The sequence below is a fragment of the Chrysoperla carnea genome, chromosome 4 (assembly GCF_905475395.1).
Source record: "Chrysoperla carnea chromosome 4, inChrCarn1.1, whole genome shotgun sequence".
NCBI classification, from domain to species: domain Eukaryota; kingdom Metazoa; phylum Arthropoda; class Insecta; order Neuroptera; family Chrysopidae; genus Chrysoperla; species Chrysoperla carnea.
Genome location: NC_058340.1, coordinates 88,087 through 107,897, shown reverse-complemented (window position 1 = coordinate 107,897; position 19,811 = coordinate 88,087). Strand labels below are relative to the sequence as shown.

Sequence of the window (19,811 nt, the reverse complement as noted above, 5' to 3'; positions counted from 1 at the left end):
GAATTTTTTTGAACAATTAATAATCCATATTCAATATCCCGTATGGATATAGTTGTTTATCGTTACCATGTGTCAGTATCTTATTAAAAATGAGGTAATGGATTAATAAAAAAGTTTGTTTTTTGTCGTTCCTTTTTTACAATTTGACGCTGGAGATAGTCCAATTTTTTTTAGCTTAATAAAATCCTAATTTATCGCTTAAAGCCAACGTTAAGCAAAATCATGGATTTCATCTTAATATTACATGAAACTCTAGTTGGTAATCGACTCACAGCCTAGTTGATCCTGTCGTGAGATAATTGTGTTAATAGAGGTACAGTTAACAGCATATAGATAGCATAGACATTTTATTGTTCTATATAATGTGAATGGTGATGGTGAAGACAGTGACAGTACAATGTTACAAGTTGTGATGAATGTTAAAATAAAATAAATAAATAATAATTATGATATTTTAATTGTATTCTGTGATTTATTTAATTAGTTTAGTTTACAAGTTTTTAGTTTTCTTTATTGATTTAAATACATATTAATTAAATAGAATGATATAAATAAATAACTATGTTGATATTTTAGTAGCAGTAAATAAATCAAATATAAGTAGTACAGTACTAAAGTACTAATTTGACAGTAATAGTACTAGATACTAGTATTAGTTAGTACTAGTACTAATATAAGAGAACTACATATAATTGAACAAAACAAACTGTCACTATCACTAAAACAAACAATTAAATATCTATTTGATCTAAAGTTAATAAGTTTAAGTAATTTAAAATCTAAATAGATCTAATAAAATAAAGAATGTAATGTAATGTAGTGTAGTGTACAATAAATAAGTGTTGTGTTTTTAAAGTGTTTTTGTTGTTGTTGTATAATTATTTAAAAGTAAGTAGATATTTACCTACCTACCTATCTATCTATCTATCTATCTATCTATATTGAATTATTTAAATATCTATCTACCTACATACATACCTATGATGAAGTGTATACTGTATGTATGACGTGTGATAATAATATGTTAAGAATCTAAATAAATATTTATTTATTTATAGTTAGTTGTTTGTATCCATAAATAAACTACATAACCTTTCAATCTATCTGTTATTATATTTATTTGTATATAATAAATATATAAACTGATATAATTCAAGTATACATATCTATTTATTTTAATTTATTTAATATATTAATTAATTAATGTCATCCATATTGTTATTATTATTATTATTATTATTTACCTACATTTTTATTTAATAATCAATAAATATATATATATACATATAGTTGTAGCTAATTAATAAGTAGATATCTTAAATAAATTAAATATTTATTTATATCCTTTATTTTAATTTAATTTAAATTAAATGTTAAATTCATAATTATTATGTTACAAAACTTTCACTAATTAATTAATTCATTTAAATAATGTAGTTACTTAGTTACATACCTTCCTTACCTATCTATCTATCTATAATAATTAAATTAATGCATGTTATTATAATTAATTAATTACGTTATTATTAATAAAAATAATTTAATATTTAGATTTACACATATGTATGTATGTATGTATGTATGTAGTGTGTTATATAATTAATTATTTATTATTATTTTTTTTAGATAAATAATAAAAATGGATGATGATGCTATGAATATAAAACAACAAGAACAACAAAATGATAAACAAACAACAACAACAATATTAATAAATAATAATCATGAAGAAGAAGAAGTATATACAACAATAAATAACAATAATAATAATACAACAACAACAATAAGTGATAATGAACAACAACAACAACAACCACAACAATCAATAAATAGAAATACTTGGTCACGTACAAGTTTAAGACGTTCACCAATACATAATAATAATAATAATAATGGAGGAGGAACAGGATCTGGATCAATAAAACGTTGGGGTTCATTTAGAACAACAAATAAAAGACAATTAGGTTCAAATGCATTAGCAAGGTAAATTTATTTTTAATTAATTATTAACTTGAACATGAACATTAACTGGGATAACTGGGATTTGTAACTCACGTACACAACTAGCGAGCGATATTAATCCGTTCTAATTTAAAATCAGTAAAAGACCCGAATTCAGTAGTTTAATTATTATTTAAACAACTTTTATTAAAGGTCAATCAATATATTTAAATTCAAATCAGATAAATCAACTGGCGATAAAAAGTTTGTACTAATTAAAACAGGAAGTGGACCGCGTTTTTTCCAGTAGTTCCAACTTAGACCACCTGATTACTAACCATATATCAATAATTTTAAAAAATAACTTAGCATTTAAACGGATGAACTGATTTTGAGTCTTTTGAATTTGTTTAAAAGGTAATTTAATGGAGAATGTTCTTAGATATGTTTCAAGTGCGAGTTTAGGGTTCCGTATACCGATATATAATGAAAGTATATTGATTGATTGATATTTTTGTTTTTAGTGAATTATATCGCAGTTCAAGTTTTAATTGTACAAGTGGAAGTGGTGGAAATGTTACAACAAGAACAACAAATTGTAATTTAGATGATAGAATGTCAACAACATCTAAAGATGATTTATATGGTTGTAGTTCAATGACAACAACATATTCATCAATGTCTGATCAAGATATTATTGATCATGGTTCATTATTAGAAGATGATGTATTAGATTTAAATCATAAAGTTGAACAATTACAACAACAAGTAAATATATTAACATCAACAACAATAGAACAACAACAACATTTAAATAATAATAATAATAATATAAATAATAATACAAATAATAATAATATAATTGATTATGATCAATATATTAAAATAAAAACAGAAAATGTAACATTAAAATTACGTTTAGATATATTAGAAGAACAATTACATGATCAACAAACACAACAACAATCTAAAATAAATGAAATGAATCAAACAATTAAAGATCTAAAACAACAAAATGAACGTGAAAAATCATTATTATATGATAATTATTATATTAAATTACAAAATCAAACACAAGAATTACAAAAATTACAAGAGAACGAATCACGTTTAAATAAATTATATACACAATTAAAATTAGAACGTACACAATTACAAAATGATTTATATGAATTAAAAACAAATAATATTGAATTACAAACAAAATTACAATTATATAAAGAATCACACCATGATACAATTATTACAACTACGACTTCTAATGGTATTAATTATTTTAATAAATATCAAGATTCATTATTAACTATACAAGAATTACAAGATGATTTATTACAAATTAAACAACAACATACTGATTATCAAACTAAATTACAAGAATTACAAGAATATATACAAAAATTACATCAAGATTTACAACAAGAAAAATTACAAAATCAATATTTAAATGATTTAAATATTGAATTACAAGCAACCATACAATTAACTAATCATTTAGAAAAAGGACAAAATTTATTAAATATTAATAAAACTATTCATAATAATAATATTAATAATACTTGTTTAGCTGATGAATTCCAACAAATGTCACAAATACAAGTAAGTTTATTCTATTTACTAGTTGTTAAACGTATACTTTGTTGTGTTTTATTAAGAATATTACTCATACAATTCTCGTTTGTAAATATTATAAAACACATGAAGTTAAAAACTAAGTAACATTCTTATCAAACGTTGCGTTGATCTGTATTTATATATAAAATGATATTTACATGCGGTATCTATATAGAAGATACCGCATTCTAATCTAACTCATTCCCCGTTAACACTAAAATTTGAAGAAATTCGTTGTAATGAGCGTGTCAACAATGTAAAAGAAATAACTATATAATTGAGTGAGTGTATCTCATCCTCAATCTATGAGTGTGTTAGTGGTATTTCTCTAATTTAGATTATATTTGATATTATATTATATTATTATACTATTGTTTGTTTGTTTTATTTGTTTTAGTTACAACATGCATTAAAAGAACAACAAGATGTTAATAATGAATTAAGAGCATACATTGAAAACATTCTATTGAACATTGTTGAGAACTCACCACAATTGTTAGAAGTTAAAAATAAACAATTTAACATCAACAATCAAATATCATCAACAACAACAACAACAGCAACAACAACATCTTTATGATAGATAATATTGATTGATTAATTATTATTTGGATCAGACTGTTTTATTTAAACAATATTAGTAGTAGAGTGTCAATTAAAACTACTAAAACGGTAAGTTTGATTATAGGTAGGTTGGTAGGTCCTGTGATGATGAATTTAAAATCAATTAAATTGATTGATTTAATTATTTAACTGCTAAATAGTTAATTAATTGATAATAAATTAAATTCGATAGGAGGAGGTTGGTTGATACTTAACTCATTATAAATACATACATACAATAATAATAATAATAATTACAGTAAACCCTTGTGTGTAATCCAACATAACTATAACGGTAATTACAATACAAATTATAATAAAATCTTATCACTTTGATATGTAATTTGTTTTTTTTTATTTGGATTAGAACGTATTCTTGTTAAAAATGTCAGGGGCTTTGTTTTTATAATCGTATAAATTTGATAATTTGACATCACTTTGTAAAACATTTGTTGGAATAGCGTAGGTTCATTGTAATAATAATATTGTAGATATACAGGTAAAGCAAAGTAAGATACAACGAACAATATTAATATTCATTAATAATAATAGAAAATTAATAAGTTATTATTAATTAATTAATTGTGCTGTGATGTACACACACTTATTATAATCAGTTATTTATTGTATTATATTTTATATATCAGTTCATAATATAATACTATGAGTACAATACAATAATTATAATAAATGACTTACTGATCTATCTACCTAACTAACTATACAAACTTGCTAACTATACAAGTAAATTTATTAATCTTTAAATTAAATAATGCAGCACAAACAAACAAATACATAAGTATTATTTTATTAATAATAATGTATATAAATATAAATATATTGTTTATTTTATTTTACTTTAAATTATATATAAATAGATAATTAATATTATTGTGATATCAATCAATAAAGATCTGTTTTTTAATAATTCATGAATATTATTATTTATATTGATTTAATTTAAATTATAACAACTAAGTATGTAATGTAAGTAATGTAGTTAGTTAGTACATTACATTAACAACTAACGATTTACAGATTTATAAGTTTGTTTATATTTTAAAAAGATATCAAACAACTCAACTCAACATAAAAAGATTTATTTATGATGGTGTAAGTAAGACCTTTATTAAAGTGAATTACCAATTAAAATCATAAGTAAGTATTAATAAAACATCGATTGATTGATTGCAATATTTAAAACAAAATAGCATTCATTTGTAAGTTTATCTTTAAAAAGTGATTTTGTTATCGTAGCAAAAAAAAAAAAAAACAAATACTTGAGTAGAAATGTCTTTATGCTAACTAATGTTAGCATGCCATCCATACACGGCTAGTAAACATTTTGAAAATAAACAAATTATTGTGAACGAAAAGTTGGAAAATATTAATCAAATCTACAATAATTAAATTTGTATTAGGACCAACATAAGGGGCAAGGACTTTGTAGTACTAGATAGAAAAATAGTAAGTAAATATTTTCACCTTTTTTAAAGTCAATATTTGTTAAAAGAAAATTGTTCAACCAGTAAACACTAACAAATGAAAAAAAATCATCTAATATTGAGACACCATATTTCATCACTTTAAAACTGACTGTCGTAGAAATGTAATGAGAATAGCAAAACTTAGCGATAAATCGGGGGAAACCTCGCCAGCTGATGCATTCAAATGAGTGATATACTTCCGCTTTACTACTTTATTATAACTTTCAAAGCATCAGCTGACGGTCTTTTCACCGAGATACAGCCAGCTGACATGGATACATATTTATCCATAATTGCATATAAACTATCATCAGGGTAGATAGTTTTTAGTTGAAAAGAAATCACTGACAGTAAATATTTTTTGTTCTTGTTCGAGCGATCAGCTGACGTATAATACACCACGTTATAGTCAACTGATAATGGGTTAAGTACAAGTTTACAATTTTTTGGTTAGGGGGAAATGACTGAATAAATTTTTTTCTTCGTGTTTGGGAGGCTACCGCCACTCACTCCCCCCGGAGAACCGCAACTGAATGACACAACTCTCTGATGTATTCCAGTAATTTTCGCTTAAAAGGAAATTGGTTATGTAAATGTATGACTGTGTCACGGACTAGTATGTCAAAACAGGTTAATTTCAATAAATTGATAAACAATGCATCTATTAAGTTTAGTTTGATCTAGTCTAGTTCAGTCCAGTCCGTATAAATAAAATACACATTTTGTAATTAAATGACTTTTATTTATTAAATTGATTGATCGTATCGTATTGTATTACATTTAAATAATTAATTAATTAATAACTAATATTAAATTACTTTGATGCTTTATCTTTTTCTTCTTTTATCATCACCATTATTATTATAATAATTAGTATTTGTTTTAGTATTGTTTATGTTTGATTTTGATTTATTATTAATTAAATCATTATTAAATTTATATTTACTATTATTATTATTATTATTAGTTTTATTTAATTTATTATAATCACAATAATTTAATGATTCATTATCACCATCATGTTCTTGTTCATGTTCTTCATTACTTCTTGTTTGTTTATTATTATCATTATTATTAGTTTTAATTGTTTTATTTTGTTGTTGTTGTTGTTGTTCACGATAATAAACATTTTTATTATTATGATTAGTATTAAATTTTATACGTTTATTATAATTATTTGTATAAACAGCATCACGTATTGTACTAACTAAAAATCTTTTATTCACATTACGTGATGGACATTTACGCCAACCTTCTGGTCCAATTATTTCAGCGCGTGCAGCTGCTTTACGTGCTTCTTTTAATAGTTCTTCTTCAGCTAATCTTAAAATTTAAATAAATTAAATTAAATTAAATAAACTAAAACATACATAACCTTATTTATTAGTCTGTCTATACTCCAACTCTACCTACATAGACTGCAGTGCATGCAGTATATTTATTATCAATCATCTATTAACTACCTACGATCTATTAACTTGTATAAATTTATTTATTACCTTGTTAATTCTTCATCATTTACATTCATATTGGATTTATTTAATTTATATGATTTGATTTTAATTAAATTCATTTATCATTGACAACATAACAACAACAAGCACCATTTTATTGTTTTTATTTATTTATAATTAACACATAAATTTAATAAATAATATGATTATTTATCTACAAAACAAATAATAATTAATAACACATAGCATAGCAACCAACCAATCAACCAACATTCATGTTTAAATATAAATGTGTGCCATCTATCTATCGTTGAAGTAATTAAATTATTAAATAAAATAGATTTATTAGTGCAGCCATCTATAAAGTACAGTAGAGTACTATAATAACAAAAATCATGTTATCTTTGTTATTAACAATAATAAATCTATCTATTGATCTTTATTTATTTAAAAATAGTGATTTTAATAATCTATTTCTATACGAATACTGCGATATAAAGAATGATTAATACGAGATAACATAACCTTAACATTTTAAGTGAACACTTACTATTGATATTGAATTGTTGTTTAAAAAATTAAAATGTATTGATTATATTTATAAAATAAAAATTAAATAATAAATAATTAAATACAATAGAATACAATACATGTATAAATATAAATATTATTAAAATACAACATTACATTAAAATAATAAAAATGTATAAATCATTACATCATTTAATAACAATAATACGTTGTTCATATAATTATGGTTCATCAAATAAATTATTAAATAAATGTAATAATATATTAATTAATAATAATAATAATAATAATAATAATAAATGTATACATTTAACATCATGTATAAATAAATCTAATATTAAAATAAATAATGAATATGATCATAATAATAATATAATTAAAGTAAGTACTTGATATTTATTTAATTTTAATTATTTAAAATTAATTAATTATTATTGTTATAGAATTCAAATATAATAAATAATGATAATAATAATAAAAGTATTGCTAGTCAATTGGTAGAAGCAGCTCCATATCAAATAAAATCATATTTACAATTAATAAGAATGGATAAACCAATAGGTAAGTAGATAGATATAGATACAGATAATTAAATTAAATATTAATAATTAATATAATATTATTGATTGATTGATTGATTGATTGGATTTAGGTAGTTGGTTATTATTTTGGCCATGTGGATGGAGTTTAGCAATGAGTACCACAGCTGGTTCATTACCATCTTTATATTATTTAAGTTTATTTGGTTTTGGTGCATTTATAATGCGTGGAGCTGGTTGTACAATTAATGATTTATGGGATCAAGATATTGATTCAAAGGTATATTAATTTTATTTTAATTAAAATTAAAATTAAAATTAATATTATATATTTATTATTTTATATTATTATTATTATTATTATTATTTTTAAAAGGTACATAGAACTAAAGATCGTCCATTAGTTACTGGTCAAATAAATAATAAATCAGCATTAATATTTTTATCATTACAATTATCATTAGGATTATTAATATTATTACAATTTAATTTATATACAATAATATTAGGTTCAAGTTCATTAGGTAAGAAGTTAATAATTAATAATAAATAAAGTTTTATTAATTATTTTATTAGTTTTAGTTATATTATATCCATTAATGAAACGTATTACATATTGGCCACAATTAATATTAGGCATGACATTTAATTGGGGTGCATTGTTAGGTTGGTCAGCTATTTATGGTGATCAGATGCCATGGTCAGCTGCAATACCATTATATTTAGCTGGTGTTTGTTGGACAATTATTTATGATACAATTTATGCACATCAAGTAAGTTATTAAATAAATACTTAATTATTTTAGTCTCATTTGACTAAATCAGATAATTCGTATTAATTATATTATTTTAAGGATAAAATTGATGATGTTTTAATTGGTTTAAAATCAACAGCTATTAAATTTGGTACAAATACTAAATTTTATTTAAATATGTTTACTTGTGGAATGCTAACAAATTTAATTCTAAGTGGTTTAATTTGTGAACAAACATGGCCTTATTATTTATCATTAACCATGATATCAACACATCTATTACATCAAGTAAGTTTTCTTTTAATAAATATAGTTGATGTCTGTGTCTGTTTCTTTGTTCTCTTTGTCACGTCTCACGTGTTTACATTTAATTACTGACATGACCAAAGATTTCTGACAAAATCATGGGTCTCTTAATGAAATGTATATATGTATATGACTGTGAAGCAGACTCAGCCCATTTACAAAGTGACCTGGGGTGGAGGAATTAGACCAATAGAGATATTTAATATACAATTTATTTATTTTTTAGATTCATTATTTAAATATTAATAATCCTTTAGATTGTGCAAATAAATTTAAATCAAATCAACATGTTGGACTTATTTTATTTATTGGTATTGTATTAGGTACATTATTTAAACAACAAAAACAACAACAAATTATTAATAATAATAATAATAATGATAATAATAATACTACAACAATACTTGATTAATAAAATAATATTTATTTATTTAAATTTAAATAATATAAAAAAAATAGTTTTTTTTTTTTTTTATTAATTAATCTACATACCTATCTATCTATCTATGCACTAGTCAAGTATTTTTGGTGGATGGTGATCTTTGCACCAACTCGTGTTTTATTTTGTAAAAAGTGGTTGTCATTCATATATGTTACAAATAGAATATTGAAAATAAAATGAGTGTAAAAATACGATTATTACAGGCTGTGTGTTTTTACAAGAAAACTTGACTAGCGTATATCTAAATAGAGAATAGACAGACGTAACGTAACGTAACGTAGGTATACTATATGTGATGTGATGTCAAATGTGTTGTCGTCAGTTATTGTGATACTATTTATTATTTTTAATAAATTATTTATTAATTTAGTTTAATTGAATTAAACAGCTGTTGTATTGTTTTATTTTTAAGCTCTCATCTCTCTATCTGTTGAATGCTGCCTTAAAAGATGTAATTTCATCATGTTGTTTAACGCTGAGTTTGAGCGTGAAGCATCATCATGAAATTAGATCTTTAAATTAAATTTAAAATCTGTGCAGCATTAATGAAATATTACCAAATTAAATAAAGCAAATCAAACTTCACATACAACTTATTTTAAGTTATTTAAGACAAACAAACATTACCAATTCAATTGATGAATGGCATACGCGATTATTTAAAAAAAATTGTATAGAAAGTGTCGAATATAAATCTAAACTATGAATCTGATCACTTTCATGAAAATGTTCCCGAAGTTGATTTTAGAAAATTACTTATGCTATAATATCACAATTAAATTAGCGATGTTTTGCTACGCCTACTTAATATGTGTATTTTAAAATGGCAGGTTTGCAACGCATAGTCTGTCAACGTTTTGCTATCACAAATAATCAGTTATTTTTCTGTTGACATGTACATACATATAACCTATGAAATAAAAACTCGTAACATGTGTGAATTTAATTTGTTATATAAATTGGTTGTTCATATTAATTAAATTAATATAATTAATAATTTATATCTGTTCGATTGTTTCAAATAATGGTGTATTTTATTTTACAGTTATGTGTAATTTAAAATATAAGTATAGCTTTCTTATTATGTACATAGATGGTGCGCTGTGTATCATTTTATTTTTACACGACGATATCTGAAAGTCATTCAATCAAAATGGCTACCTTTTGAATTTTATTAATTTACACATAGGTAATTTTAATAAAAATTAATACATAAAATAAATTTATCGGTTCTAAATATGTGTGTATCACTGTTTACATAAATATAAATTTATTTAGTTTAAAGTGTATCCTCATTTATTTAAAAAAAAAAAAAAAGTTTACATAATAAATATGAAAATAATGTAAATAAACAAAAGTTTTTTTTAATCATTGATTATATTAATTAACCATTTACATTTATTTTGTTTTATTTAAGATGAAATATGGTTAAAATGACGTTATAATAGTGAAAAATAAAATACATTATTAACTATCTAATCTAATATGAATGGATTCATAGTGAAGTAAAATCATTTGTATAATGAAAGTGATATTTGTACAAAATAAATAAAAGTTATTATTATTAGTTGTTATTAATAAATTAGATTCATAATTTTTTATGCACCTTAATATGTTGTAAATGTAATAATTTTTTAGTTTGTGACATGTAAGCGATCACAGGTAGGTGATATGTTTATATATTTTTTAAGTTACGCCAAACCAATTTTAAGAAACGATTCTTGCAAGTCACGCTTTCATGTTAAGAATGTTATCACAACATTTAATTTTTCATGAATTTTAGTTATTAGTTATTAGTATCTCGTTAAATACAACAAAAATAACCTATGCTGTCTTTTGAACGTTAGGTGGTGTAAAAGGAATCGGCTTTTTAAAAATGGATCAAATAAATACTATCAATAATTAATTTGGTGTAGTCCTTCTCTACTAATGTATTTCTTGTTGATGTTTTGTAATAAATTTCATGTAAATTCAATGTTAGATTATTTGCCAATATAAGATTAAGTTGGGTGTTGTGAACTCTTCCAACATAGAATAGAAATCGTGGATTTTAGACTTTTAAGTCAGGCGTAAATAAATAGGGCAAGCAATGTTGTCAGATGTATGATGGGTAATTATCGCGTTCCTGTAAATTGGTACATTTCTGACTATTGGAAATTTTATGGACGGAAGCCGGGTTAGTCTTGACTAGCTGGGCTGTAAACAATTTTTGCGTGTTTTTTATCCAAGAAATGTCCTTATAAAATTAAGAGATTGAAAAAACAATACATTTATGCGGATTTTTGAAAAATTCAAAAATCGAATTAAGTGTTTTTAATTTTCAAGAATTTTTATTTGGAAAACGAACCGCCTAGAGAAAAACCTGACACAATAATACTTGTTTGCAAATTTATTAAATCATAAATCAAAAAGTTGCTTTTTAAATTATGAATTTTATTTTATTAAATATTTTTAATTTTGTAATACATAATTTTTCAAACACAAGTTATACTTTTAATAAATATTAGTGTTATTGTTTCACTCGGGGCATAAAGTGTACGTGGTTTGTTTATGTATAAACGTGTTTTAAGATCACTCCATAAAATATAGTCGTAAGGTGACAGACCTGGTGATCGAGGAGACAACTTGTAAGCGTGGGTGAGTGTGTGGTTGGGTTGGGTTGGGTTGAGTGTGTGGTTGGGTTGGGTTGGGTTAAGTTGGGTTGGGTTGAGTGTGGGTGTGGGTTGAGTTGGGTTTTTTTTTTCAATGTATCAATCAATGTTTCAATCTGTATATATAAAAATAAATTGCTGTGCGTTAATCTCGCTAAAACTCAAAAACTTTAGTTTTTTTATGAGTTTGTTTCCCCCTTAGATTTATTCCGATTTGTTATGATTGGTATGAATTTAAAAGAATCACAATAATGGATTGAGAGATAAGTAATTTGTATGAATGGCATGGTCAACCAACATTGAATACCTAGTACCTAGTTTTGTTGATGGACTGGACTGGATTGTAACTTAGAAAACTTGAAAGTAAATAACGAGTTTTCGATATGACGTAAGTAGTGGCTTTTCTATGACCCATTATTATTTATTGAACTCTCTTGTAAATAAAAGCTATTAAGGGAAGGACCATATCAACGTGTCGAGAAGGATTCAGTCCAAAAGAACATCAAAAAAATAAAAGAGGCAATCAAACAATGTCAGCTACTGATTGCCGAAAATTCACAAGGAAAGAGATGGTATGCGGCATATATATCCGGAATCAGCTCAACAACATACAAGATCGCAAATTCAACAAGCCAACAGGTAATAGTGTCACGAATTCTATGGAACTCATAGAAAAACTTAAGGGTGTCAATTTATTAGATGGGGATAAGTTTGAATCTTTTAACGTAACGGCCCTTTTTCCTAGTGTGCCAATTAATAAAGCGTTGGACCACTTGGAGGAATGGCGGACGGAGAACAATGTGCCTGAAGTGGATAAAGGAGAATATCTCCGGTTAACGAGATTATGCATTGAACAAATTTATTTTCAATTTAATAAAAAATTTTATTAACAGGTACCTGAAACCAATATGTCTTCATGTCAAGATTGGAAAGGAATTTAAAACAAGCAGCGTAAAACAAGTGTTTCCCACAACATTGGTATCGTTACGTAGATGACATATTTACAATTATAAATACTAAGAAAACGAGCGTACAAGATTTTTTGGAATTTCTGAACAAAACGGAACCCAACATCAAAATCACCGTCGAAGAGGAGCTGGATGAAAACTTACCATTTTTGGATTTAAAAATATCCAAAGATAGAGACAAGCTGACGTTAATAAACATTTACCGGAAGCTGACAAATGTGGATGGGTTCATTCCAAAGGACTCTTTTTATTATTAGAGCCACAAAATGACTGTTTTTAATTTTTCTGTTCACAGGTTAACAACATACCCATTATCCACAACAAACTTCAAGAAGGAATTTGAAGGAATTCGTCGAAGAGAAGCTGGATGAAAACTTACCATTTTTGGATTTAGAGATATCCAAAGATAGAGACAAGCTGACGTTAATAAACATTTACCGGAAGCTGACAAATGTGGATGGGTTCATTCCAAAGGACTCTTTTTATTATTAGAGCCACAAAATGACTGTTTTTAATTTTTCTGTTCACAGGTTAACAACATACCCATTATCCACAACAAACTTTCTTGCATCTGGTTGATGTGGTAATGGAACCAATTGTGTATCCAAATAAGTAGCCATCAAATGCATTACAATCTAAAATTAAAATAATTAACATTTTTATATTACAGTACAGGCTGTTCCTCCACCATCATTTAATTGATAAAAACAATCCAGTAAATGTATGTGTATCGATTTGGATGATTTGGACGTCAATCGATTTGTACTGAAGACATGGCAATCAAGAAAATTCAATATGGATGGCTACCATCAGACGACATAATGAGAAAAATGTATTTTTTAAATAATTTTCTTATTTTAATTTGATGAATAATAAATAAAATAAATAAAGTTTAGGTACAGGTACTTACAGCAGCATCGGTTGGTAAATGATCCTCCCATTGTTTACCATTGAAAGTTGAACCAGAATTCCAACGATATTCACTCATCGAACCACCTTTTGCTAGTTCTTGAATCCATTTTACTAAATACTCTTGATTCGAATTCACTTCTAAGAATGGTATTAATGAACATAAAGTTGGTACATATTGTTGAGCTAATTGTGTTTGAGCTGTTTTACGTAAACGTTCTAATCCAACTGCACCGATTTGTACACCAACAAAGTTATGACGATGTAATGCTTCATTCAAACAATCGATTTCATCAACCAGACGACGAAGAATTGTTTGATAAATCCACTAAAAATAATATTCATCAACATATATTTAGGCTCCCTCCCCGCCAGTCATCATATTTTTTAACCCTCGAACTAGAAAAAAGGGGTTTTATGGTTTATTTTTTAATTTTTTTCTTTGGTTTTGTTTGAAAGGTAACTTAATGGTGAGTGTTCTTACTAGAAAAAAGGGGTTTTATGGTTTATTTTTTAATGGTTTCTTTGGTTTTGTTTGAAAGGTAACTTAATGGTGAGTGTTCTTACTAGAAAAAAGGGGTTTTATGGTTTATTTTTTAATGGTTTCTTTGGTTTTGTTTGAAAGGTAATTTAATGGTGAGTGTTCTTACTAGAAAAAAGGGGTTTTATGGTTTATTTTTTAATTTTTTTCTTTGGTTTTGTTTGAAAGGTAATTTAATGGTGAGTGTTCTTACTAGAAAAAAGGGGTTTTATGGTTTATTTTTTAATTTTTTTCTTTGGTTTTGTTTGAAAGGTAATTTAATGGTGAGTGTTCTTACTAGAAAAAAGGGGTTTTATGGTTTATTTTTTAATGGTTTCTTTGGTTTTGTTTGAAAGGTAATTTAATGGTGAGTGTTCTTACTAGAAAAAAGGGGTTTTATGGTTTATTTTTTAATGGTTTCTTTGGTTTTGTTTGAAAGGTAACTTAATGGTGAGTGTTCTTACTAGAAAAAAGGGGTTTTATGGTTTATTTTTTAATGGTTTCTTTGGTTTTGTTTGAAAGGTTATTTAATGGTGAGTGTTCTTACTAGAAAAAAGGGGTTTTATGGTTTATTTTTTAATGATTTCTTTGGTTTTGTTTGAAAGGTAATTTAATGGTGAGTGTTCTTACTAGAAAAAAGGGGTTTTATGGTTTATTTTTTAATGGTTTCTTTAGTTTTGTTTGAAAGGTAATTTAATGGTGAGTGTTCTTACTAGAAAAAAGGGGTTTTATGGTTTATTTTTTAATGGTTTCTTTGGTTTTATTTGAAAGGTAATTTAATGGTGAGTGTTCTTCCTAGAAAAAAGTGGTTTTATGGTTTATTTTTTAAAATAAATTTTTAAGTTTAAAAGGGGTTTGATATTTTGCTACGCCTACTTAATATGTGTGTTTCAAAATGGCAGGTTTGATAACGCATAGACTGTCAATGTTTTGCTATTACAAATAATCAGCTGTCATACATATAACCTATGAATTAGAATATCGAACGTGAATGAATTTCATCTAGGTAAGTGATTTATATTAATTAGACAAATATGATAATTATTTTAAATCTATTCGATTTTTTATTAACATTAGTATTCAATTATTGTGGTTGTATTTTATTTTACAATAATTTATAATATAAGCATAGCTTTTCTATTATGTGCATAGATGGCGCGCAGTGTATCATTTTATTTTGACATTTTACGAAAAGTGATAATTTTAGTTTTAATTTTAAAATGTATCCTAATTTATTTAATAAAAAAAAGTTTACATGATAAATATGACGAAAAGGTAAGTGAAAAAATATTTATATTATATTTTATTATAATTATTGATTATATTAATTAATTATTTATATTTTATAATTAGACATTTTTACAAAGTAATTTTTTTTATTCAAATAGCTACACATTTTAGCTCAGACCATATTTGTATTTATTTTTCAGTCGGTAATTTAAAATTTAAGCATAGTTTTCTTATTATGTAGATAGATGGCGCGCAGTGTATCATTTTATTTTGTTATGTTAGAAATGTCAAATTTGTTTCATGTTCTTAAATGTGATGCTACTTTTTGCATTTTTTTAAATTACATAGATAAATTTAATAAAAATTAATAAATAAATTCAATGTATCGGTATTAAATATATGTATGTGTAATGTGTATTTATAAATATAGTTTATTTATATTCATTAATTTAATAAAAAGTTTACATAATAAATAGGCATGCCGAAAATATAAATAAACAAATAGTGTTATATTATAATTATTGATTATATTAATTAATTATATATTTATTTTCATAGTATAATTTAGCTACTTTTTTACATAATAAATAATCATGATTTTCCAATTTTGTTTTGTTTTTTTTTTTTAATCAACCTACACCAAATTAGATTCCGTCAGTTTTGATAAATATATAATACTTATAATTACATCGAGGTACAAACTCAAATTGATCTAAAAGTTAAAAGTTTTCATTTGTTCATGTTTAAATTTGTGGTTAATAAGTTGTATTAAATGTCAGTTGGATTACCCTCTGTAAAATGTCAATTTTTTTAATGATAGTGGGCAGATTACAAATTATGGTAAACATGACCATAGACAGCACCCACCATCGAAATTAATATTAGTTCAGCAAGTTTACCATAAATGGCATTTAAATGTATTTTGTTTTTGTAATAAGTTTTTTCACTGAAATAATTTTTAAAATTCATACTTTACTATGTTATGTTTTCTTTACTACAAATTATCAAATTGATTTTTCCAATCCTTTCTTTTTTATTTGCACATAAGGTGCAAATAATTCGCTATGTAAATGGAACAAACGAAACGAACAAAGAAGGTAAAAGTTTTATTTATACTAATTAATACCAGAAAAAAGAAAAGGGTTTTTAGGGTGAAAACACTAACTTACCATTTCCCTATCAGGTAATACTATTTCCCTTGTCAACTTATATTCTCCTAATACAAATGTTAAAAATTTTCATAATTTTTGGTGAAATTTGTCTTGAAAAATTTACCTTTTGAAAATGAAAAATCGCTATATCTCGAAAACGGTTGGTCCTAGGGCAAAAAGGACGAAAATTTTCTGCCACTCCTGAACCTCTTGCTTAGAATGTGTTTTTCGCAAAAAACATCGATGAAAAATTTCCGGGAAATTCGTGAAAATGGAAAATTTTGTTTAAAAATTGATGGATTTTTTCTCATTTTTTTGTGTTTTTTGGCCAAAATTACTTCAATTTTCTTCAATTTGTATTAGGAGAATATAATGCCAGGTTAGTACTCTAAGATTTTCATAAAAAGATTTTCATTTTCTTTTTTATTTATCAAAATATAAAAATTAACGATTTCATCCCTCTTTTAAAGTTCAAGTTCCCGTTCATTTCCCTTCTATTTATTATTCCTTATAGTGCACTGAAAGGATTACAATTTAAAGATAACATACAATTATTTATTACAGGTTGTCGAAAAAGACGCAGAAACCGAACGGAAAAAAGCAATAATCGAAGCTGAAAAAGTCGCTCAAGTAGCGAAAATTCAATACGAACAGAAAGTAATGGAAAAAGAATCATTACAACGCATAGCACTTATTGAAGATGAAATGCATCTGGCGCGACAGAAAAGTCGAACAGATGCTGAATTCTATCAAGCACAACGACATGCTGAAGCGAATCAATTGTTATTAACACCAGAATATCTAGAATTAAGAAAATATGAGACTCTAGCACAAAATAGTAAAATTTATTTTGGTAATAGTATACCAAATATGTTTGTATCAAGTACGATGATGAATCATGAATCAAAACCATCCACAGCATCCACGTCAAGTGATGTTACCGATACCGATACATCATCATCAGGTCCAGGTCAAAAGACCAAATAATCAAATACTGTAAAACTGTACAAAAATATTAATTTAATGTTTATAAATTTTAATAATAAAAACAAAAACAAATAACCTAAATTTTATCCATCCCTAATCTTTAAAATTTTTAAATCTCATTCTTTCCTTTCAATTTTCAATTTCATTAATAACTTTTCTTTAAGGAATGTAAAAGTCTTCGTTCAGTCTGATCAAAAGTCAATTTGATGTCTAACGATCCTGTTGGAAAAAATATTTGAAAAACGAATAAGTGTTTGGAACTCTGAATTTCTCAACGTTTTTCAATTGTCTAATTCAGACTTATTATTTAGTCTAGTTATACCAACAGCAGCTACAAACTTTGTATTTATCTATTTTTGATCTTCGGCAGGGTGAAGGTTGAAAAGGAAGTTTAGGTATCGAATATTTGTACAATTGTAGGAAATGGTTTGAAGCAAATAAATAATAAAATGTAAGTAAAATGTTTTTTAATAAAATTATATAAAACAATTAATTATTAATAATTATAACAGGATGAATGTGGATCCTGGATCCTGGATCCTTAGAACACAACATCGAACGATCTAAATAATATTTATCTTATTTAGAAGTAAATCAAAGTGACTTCAAGACCTGCACTTTATTTTAAAAAGTATTTGATTGATATTCTTAGTTCACTTGTGTTTGTGCTTTAAATAGATCATAGATCATAGATCATGGTGTGTTCTACGATCCAGATCCAGATCCATAATTATATTACAATTTAGTTTAGTTTTAAGGTTCAATAACAGCAGTTTTTAAATCATTTAAAATCGGTTCAAGATATTCTTCTAAAGCAAGACAATGACCTGTGTTAGCTTCACTACTTGCAATCAAATTGATCACAAGCAGTAATTTATTGAATTGAATCACTTGATATTGGGAATACATACAAATCAATGTTTTATTTTTACCTAAACCAAGTTTACTGCCTTGATCCGAAGCTAACGCAAATGTTGAGAGAAATGTTGGACGTTGCGCTAGTTCAGGAACTTTATCACTTGTTACTAAAAAACATTCAACATTCAATCAATCAATCATACAAATCAATCGATCGACCTTTATTTATACCTTTAACAACTGGGACACCATCCCTATCCGAAATTAATATGCAATGCAATCCATGAACTCTAAATTTAATAAAAATCATTAATTCATTATTTATTATTAAATAAAACAAGTAATAAAAGTACCTGTTTAGTAACGTGTTCATGTACTTCTTTAATTCCTGTTCAATAAATTTAATACAAAATTAATTAATTTAACTACATTTATTGACGGGAAGACGTTACTTACTTCAACCATTTTAACGAATACAAAGTAAACTTTAAAAATATATTATTTAAAAAATAAATATTAAACTTTTATTTAAATAATTATTTAATTAATCATTAATCAATTAGTTATGTTTATGAATAATATGTCAAACTCTACAACTGTCAGTTTGACTAAATAATAAATTGAAACGGTTTTACCGACATAAGCTGATAAATCAAGTATTTATTTTAAAATGATAAGAAAGGATTGGAAAAATCAATTTGATAATTTGTAGTAAAGAAAACATAACAGAGTAAAGTATGAATTTTAAAAATTATTATATTAACAAACTTAAGATTTATTTAATTTGATGCAATGAAAACAATATAAATTATCAAATGAAACTAGTAGTGCCATCTATAGGAAACATATTGAACTAAAAATAATTACA

The 19,811-nt window shown here is 25.1% G+C and overlaps 5 protein-coding genes across 5 annotated transcripts; 3 read left to right on the top strand and 2 right to left on the bottom strand.

Annotated features, from left to right (window-relative positions):
* The first annotated feature begins 222 nt into the window (after nt 1-222).
* LOC123297621 (GATA zinc finger domain-containing protein 5) lies at nt 223-4,843 on the top strand. The gene is made up of 6 exons (XM_044879364.1): nt 223-259; nt 1,689-1,983; nt 2,466-2,500; nt 2,576-2,911; nt 3,020-3,537; nt 3,950-4,843. The coding sequence occupies exons 1-6, from the start codon at nt 223-225 to the stop codon at nt 4,130-4,132; spliced, it is 1,404 nt and encodes a 467-aa protein (XP_044735299.1). The 3' UTR covers nt 4,133-4,843.
* A 2,542-nt stretch (nt 4,844-7,385) lies between these two features.
* On the top strand, nt 7,386-9,639 carry LOC123297620 (4-hydroxybenzoate polyprenyltransferase, mitochondrial). Its single transcript, XM_044879363.1, has 8 exons — nt 7,386-7,389; nt 8,001-8,008; nt 8,071-8,188; nt 8,280-8,446; nt 8,543-8,690; nt 8,743-8,939; nt 9,021-9,209; nt 9,454-9,639. The coding sequence occupies exons 1-8, from the start codon at nt 7,386-7,388 to the stop codon at nt 9,637-9,639; spliced, it is 1,017 nt and encodes a 338-aa protein (XP_044735298.1).
* Nucleotides 9,640-13,812: 4,173 nt separating this feature from the next.
* Nucleotides 13,813-14,536, bottom strand: LOC123297619 (transmembrane protein 209-like). The gene is made up of 2 exons (XM_044879362.1): nt 14,199-14,536; nt 13,813-13,923 (listed from the first exon to the last, which is right to left on the bottom strand). The coding sequence occupies exons 1-2, from the start codon at nt 14,274-14,276 to the stop codon at nt 13,813-13,815; spliced, it is 189 nt and encodes a 62-aa protein (XP_044735297.1). The 5' UTR covers nt 14,277-14,536.
* Nucleotides 14,537-16,748: 2,212 nt separating this feature from the next.
* LOC123298427 (erlin-2-like) lies at nt 16,749-18,100 on the top strand. Its single transcript, XM_044880422.1, has 2 exons — nt 16,749-17,044; nt 17,663-18,100. The coding sequence occupies exons 1-2, from the start codon at nt 17,018-17,020 to the stop codon at nt 18,083-18,085; spliced, it is 450 nt and encodes a 149-aa protein (XP_044736357.1). The 5' UTR covers nt 16,749-17,017; the 3' UTR covers nt 18,086-18,100.
* Nucleotides 18,101-18,560: 460 nt separating this feature from the next.
* LOC123298397 (ragulator complex protein LAMTOR3-A-like) lies at nt 18,561-19,551 on the bottom strand. The gene is made up of 4 exons (XM_044880388.1): nt 19,400-19,551; nt 19,297-19,331; nt 19,175-19,233; nt 18,561-19,110 (listed from the first exon to the last, which is right to left on the bottom strand). Exons 1-4 carry the CDS (start codon nt 19,406-19,408, stop codon nt 18,839-18,841), a joined length of 375 nt encoding a protein of 124 aa, XP_044736323.1. The 5' UTR covers nt 19,409-19,551; the 3' UTR covers nt 18,561-18,838.
* Nucleotides 19,552-19,811: the final 260 nt, after the last annotated feature.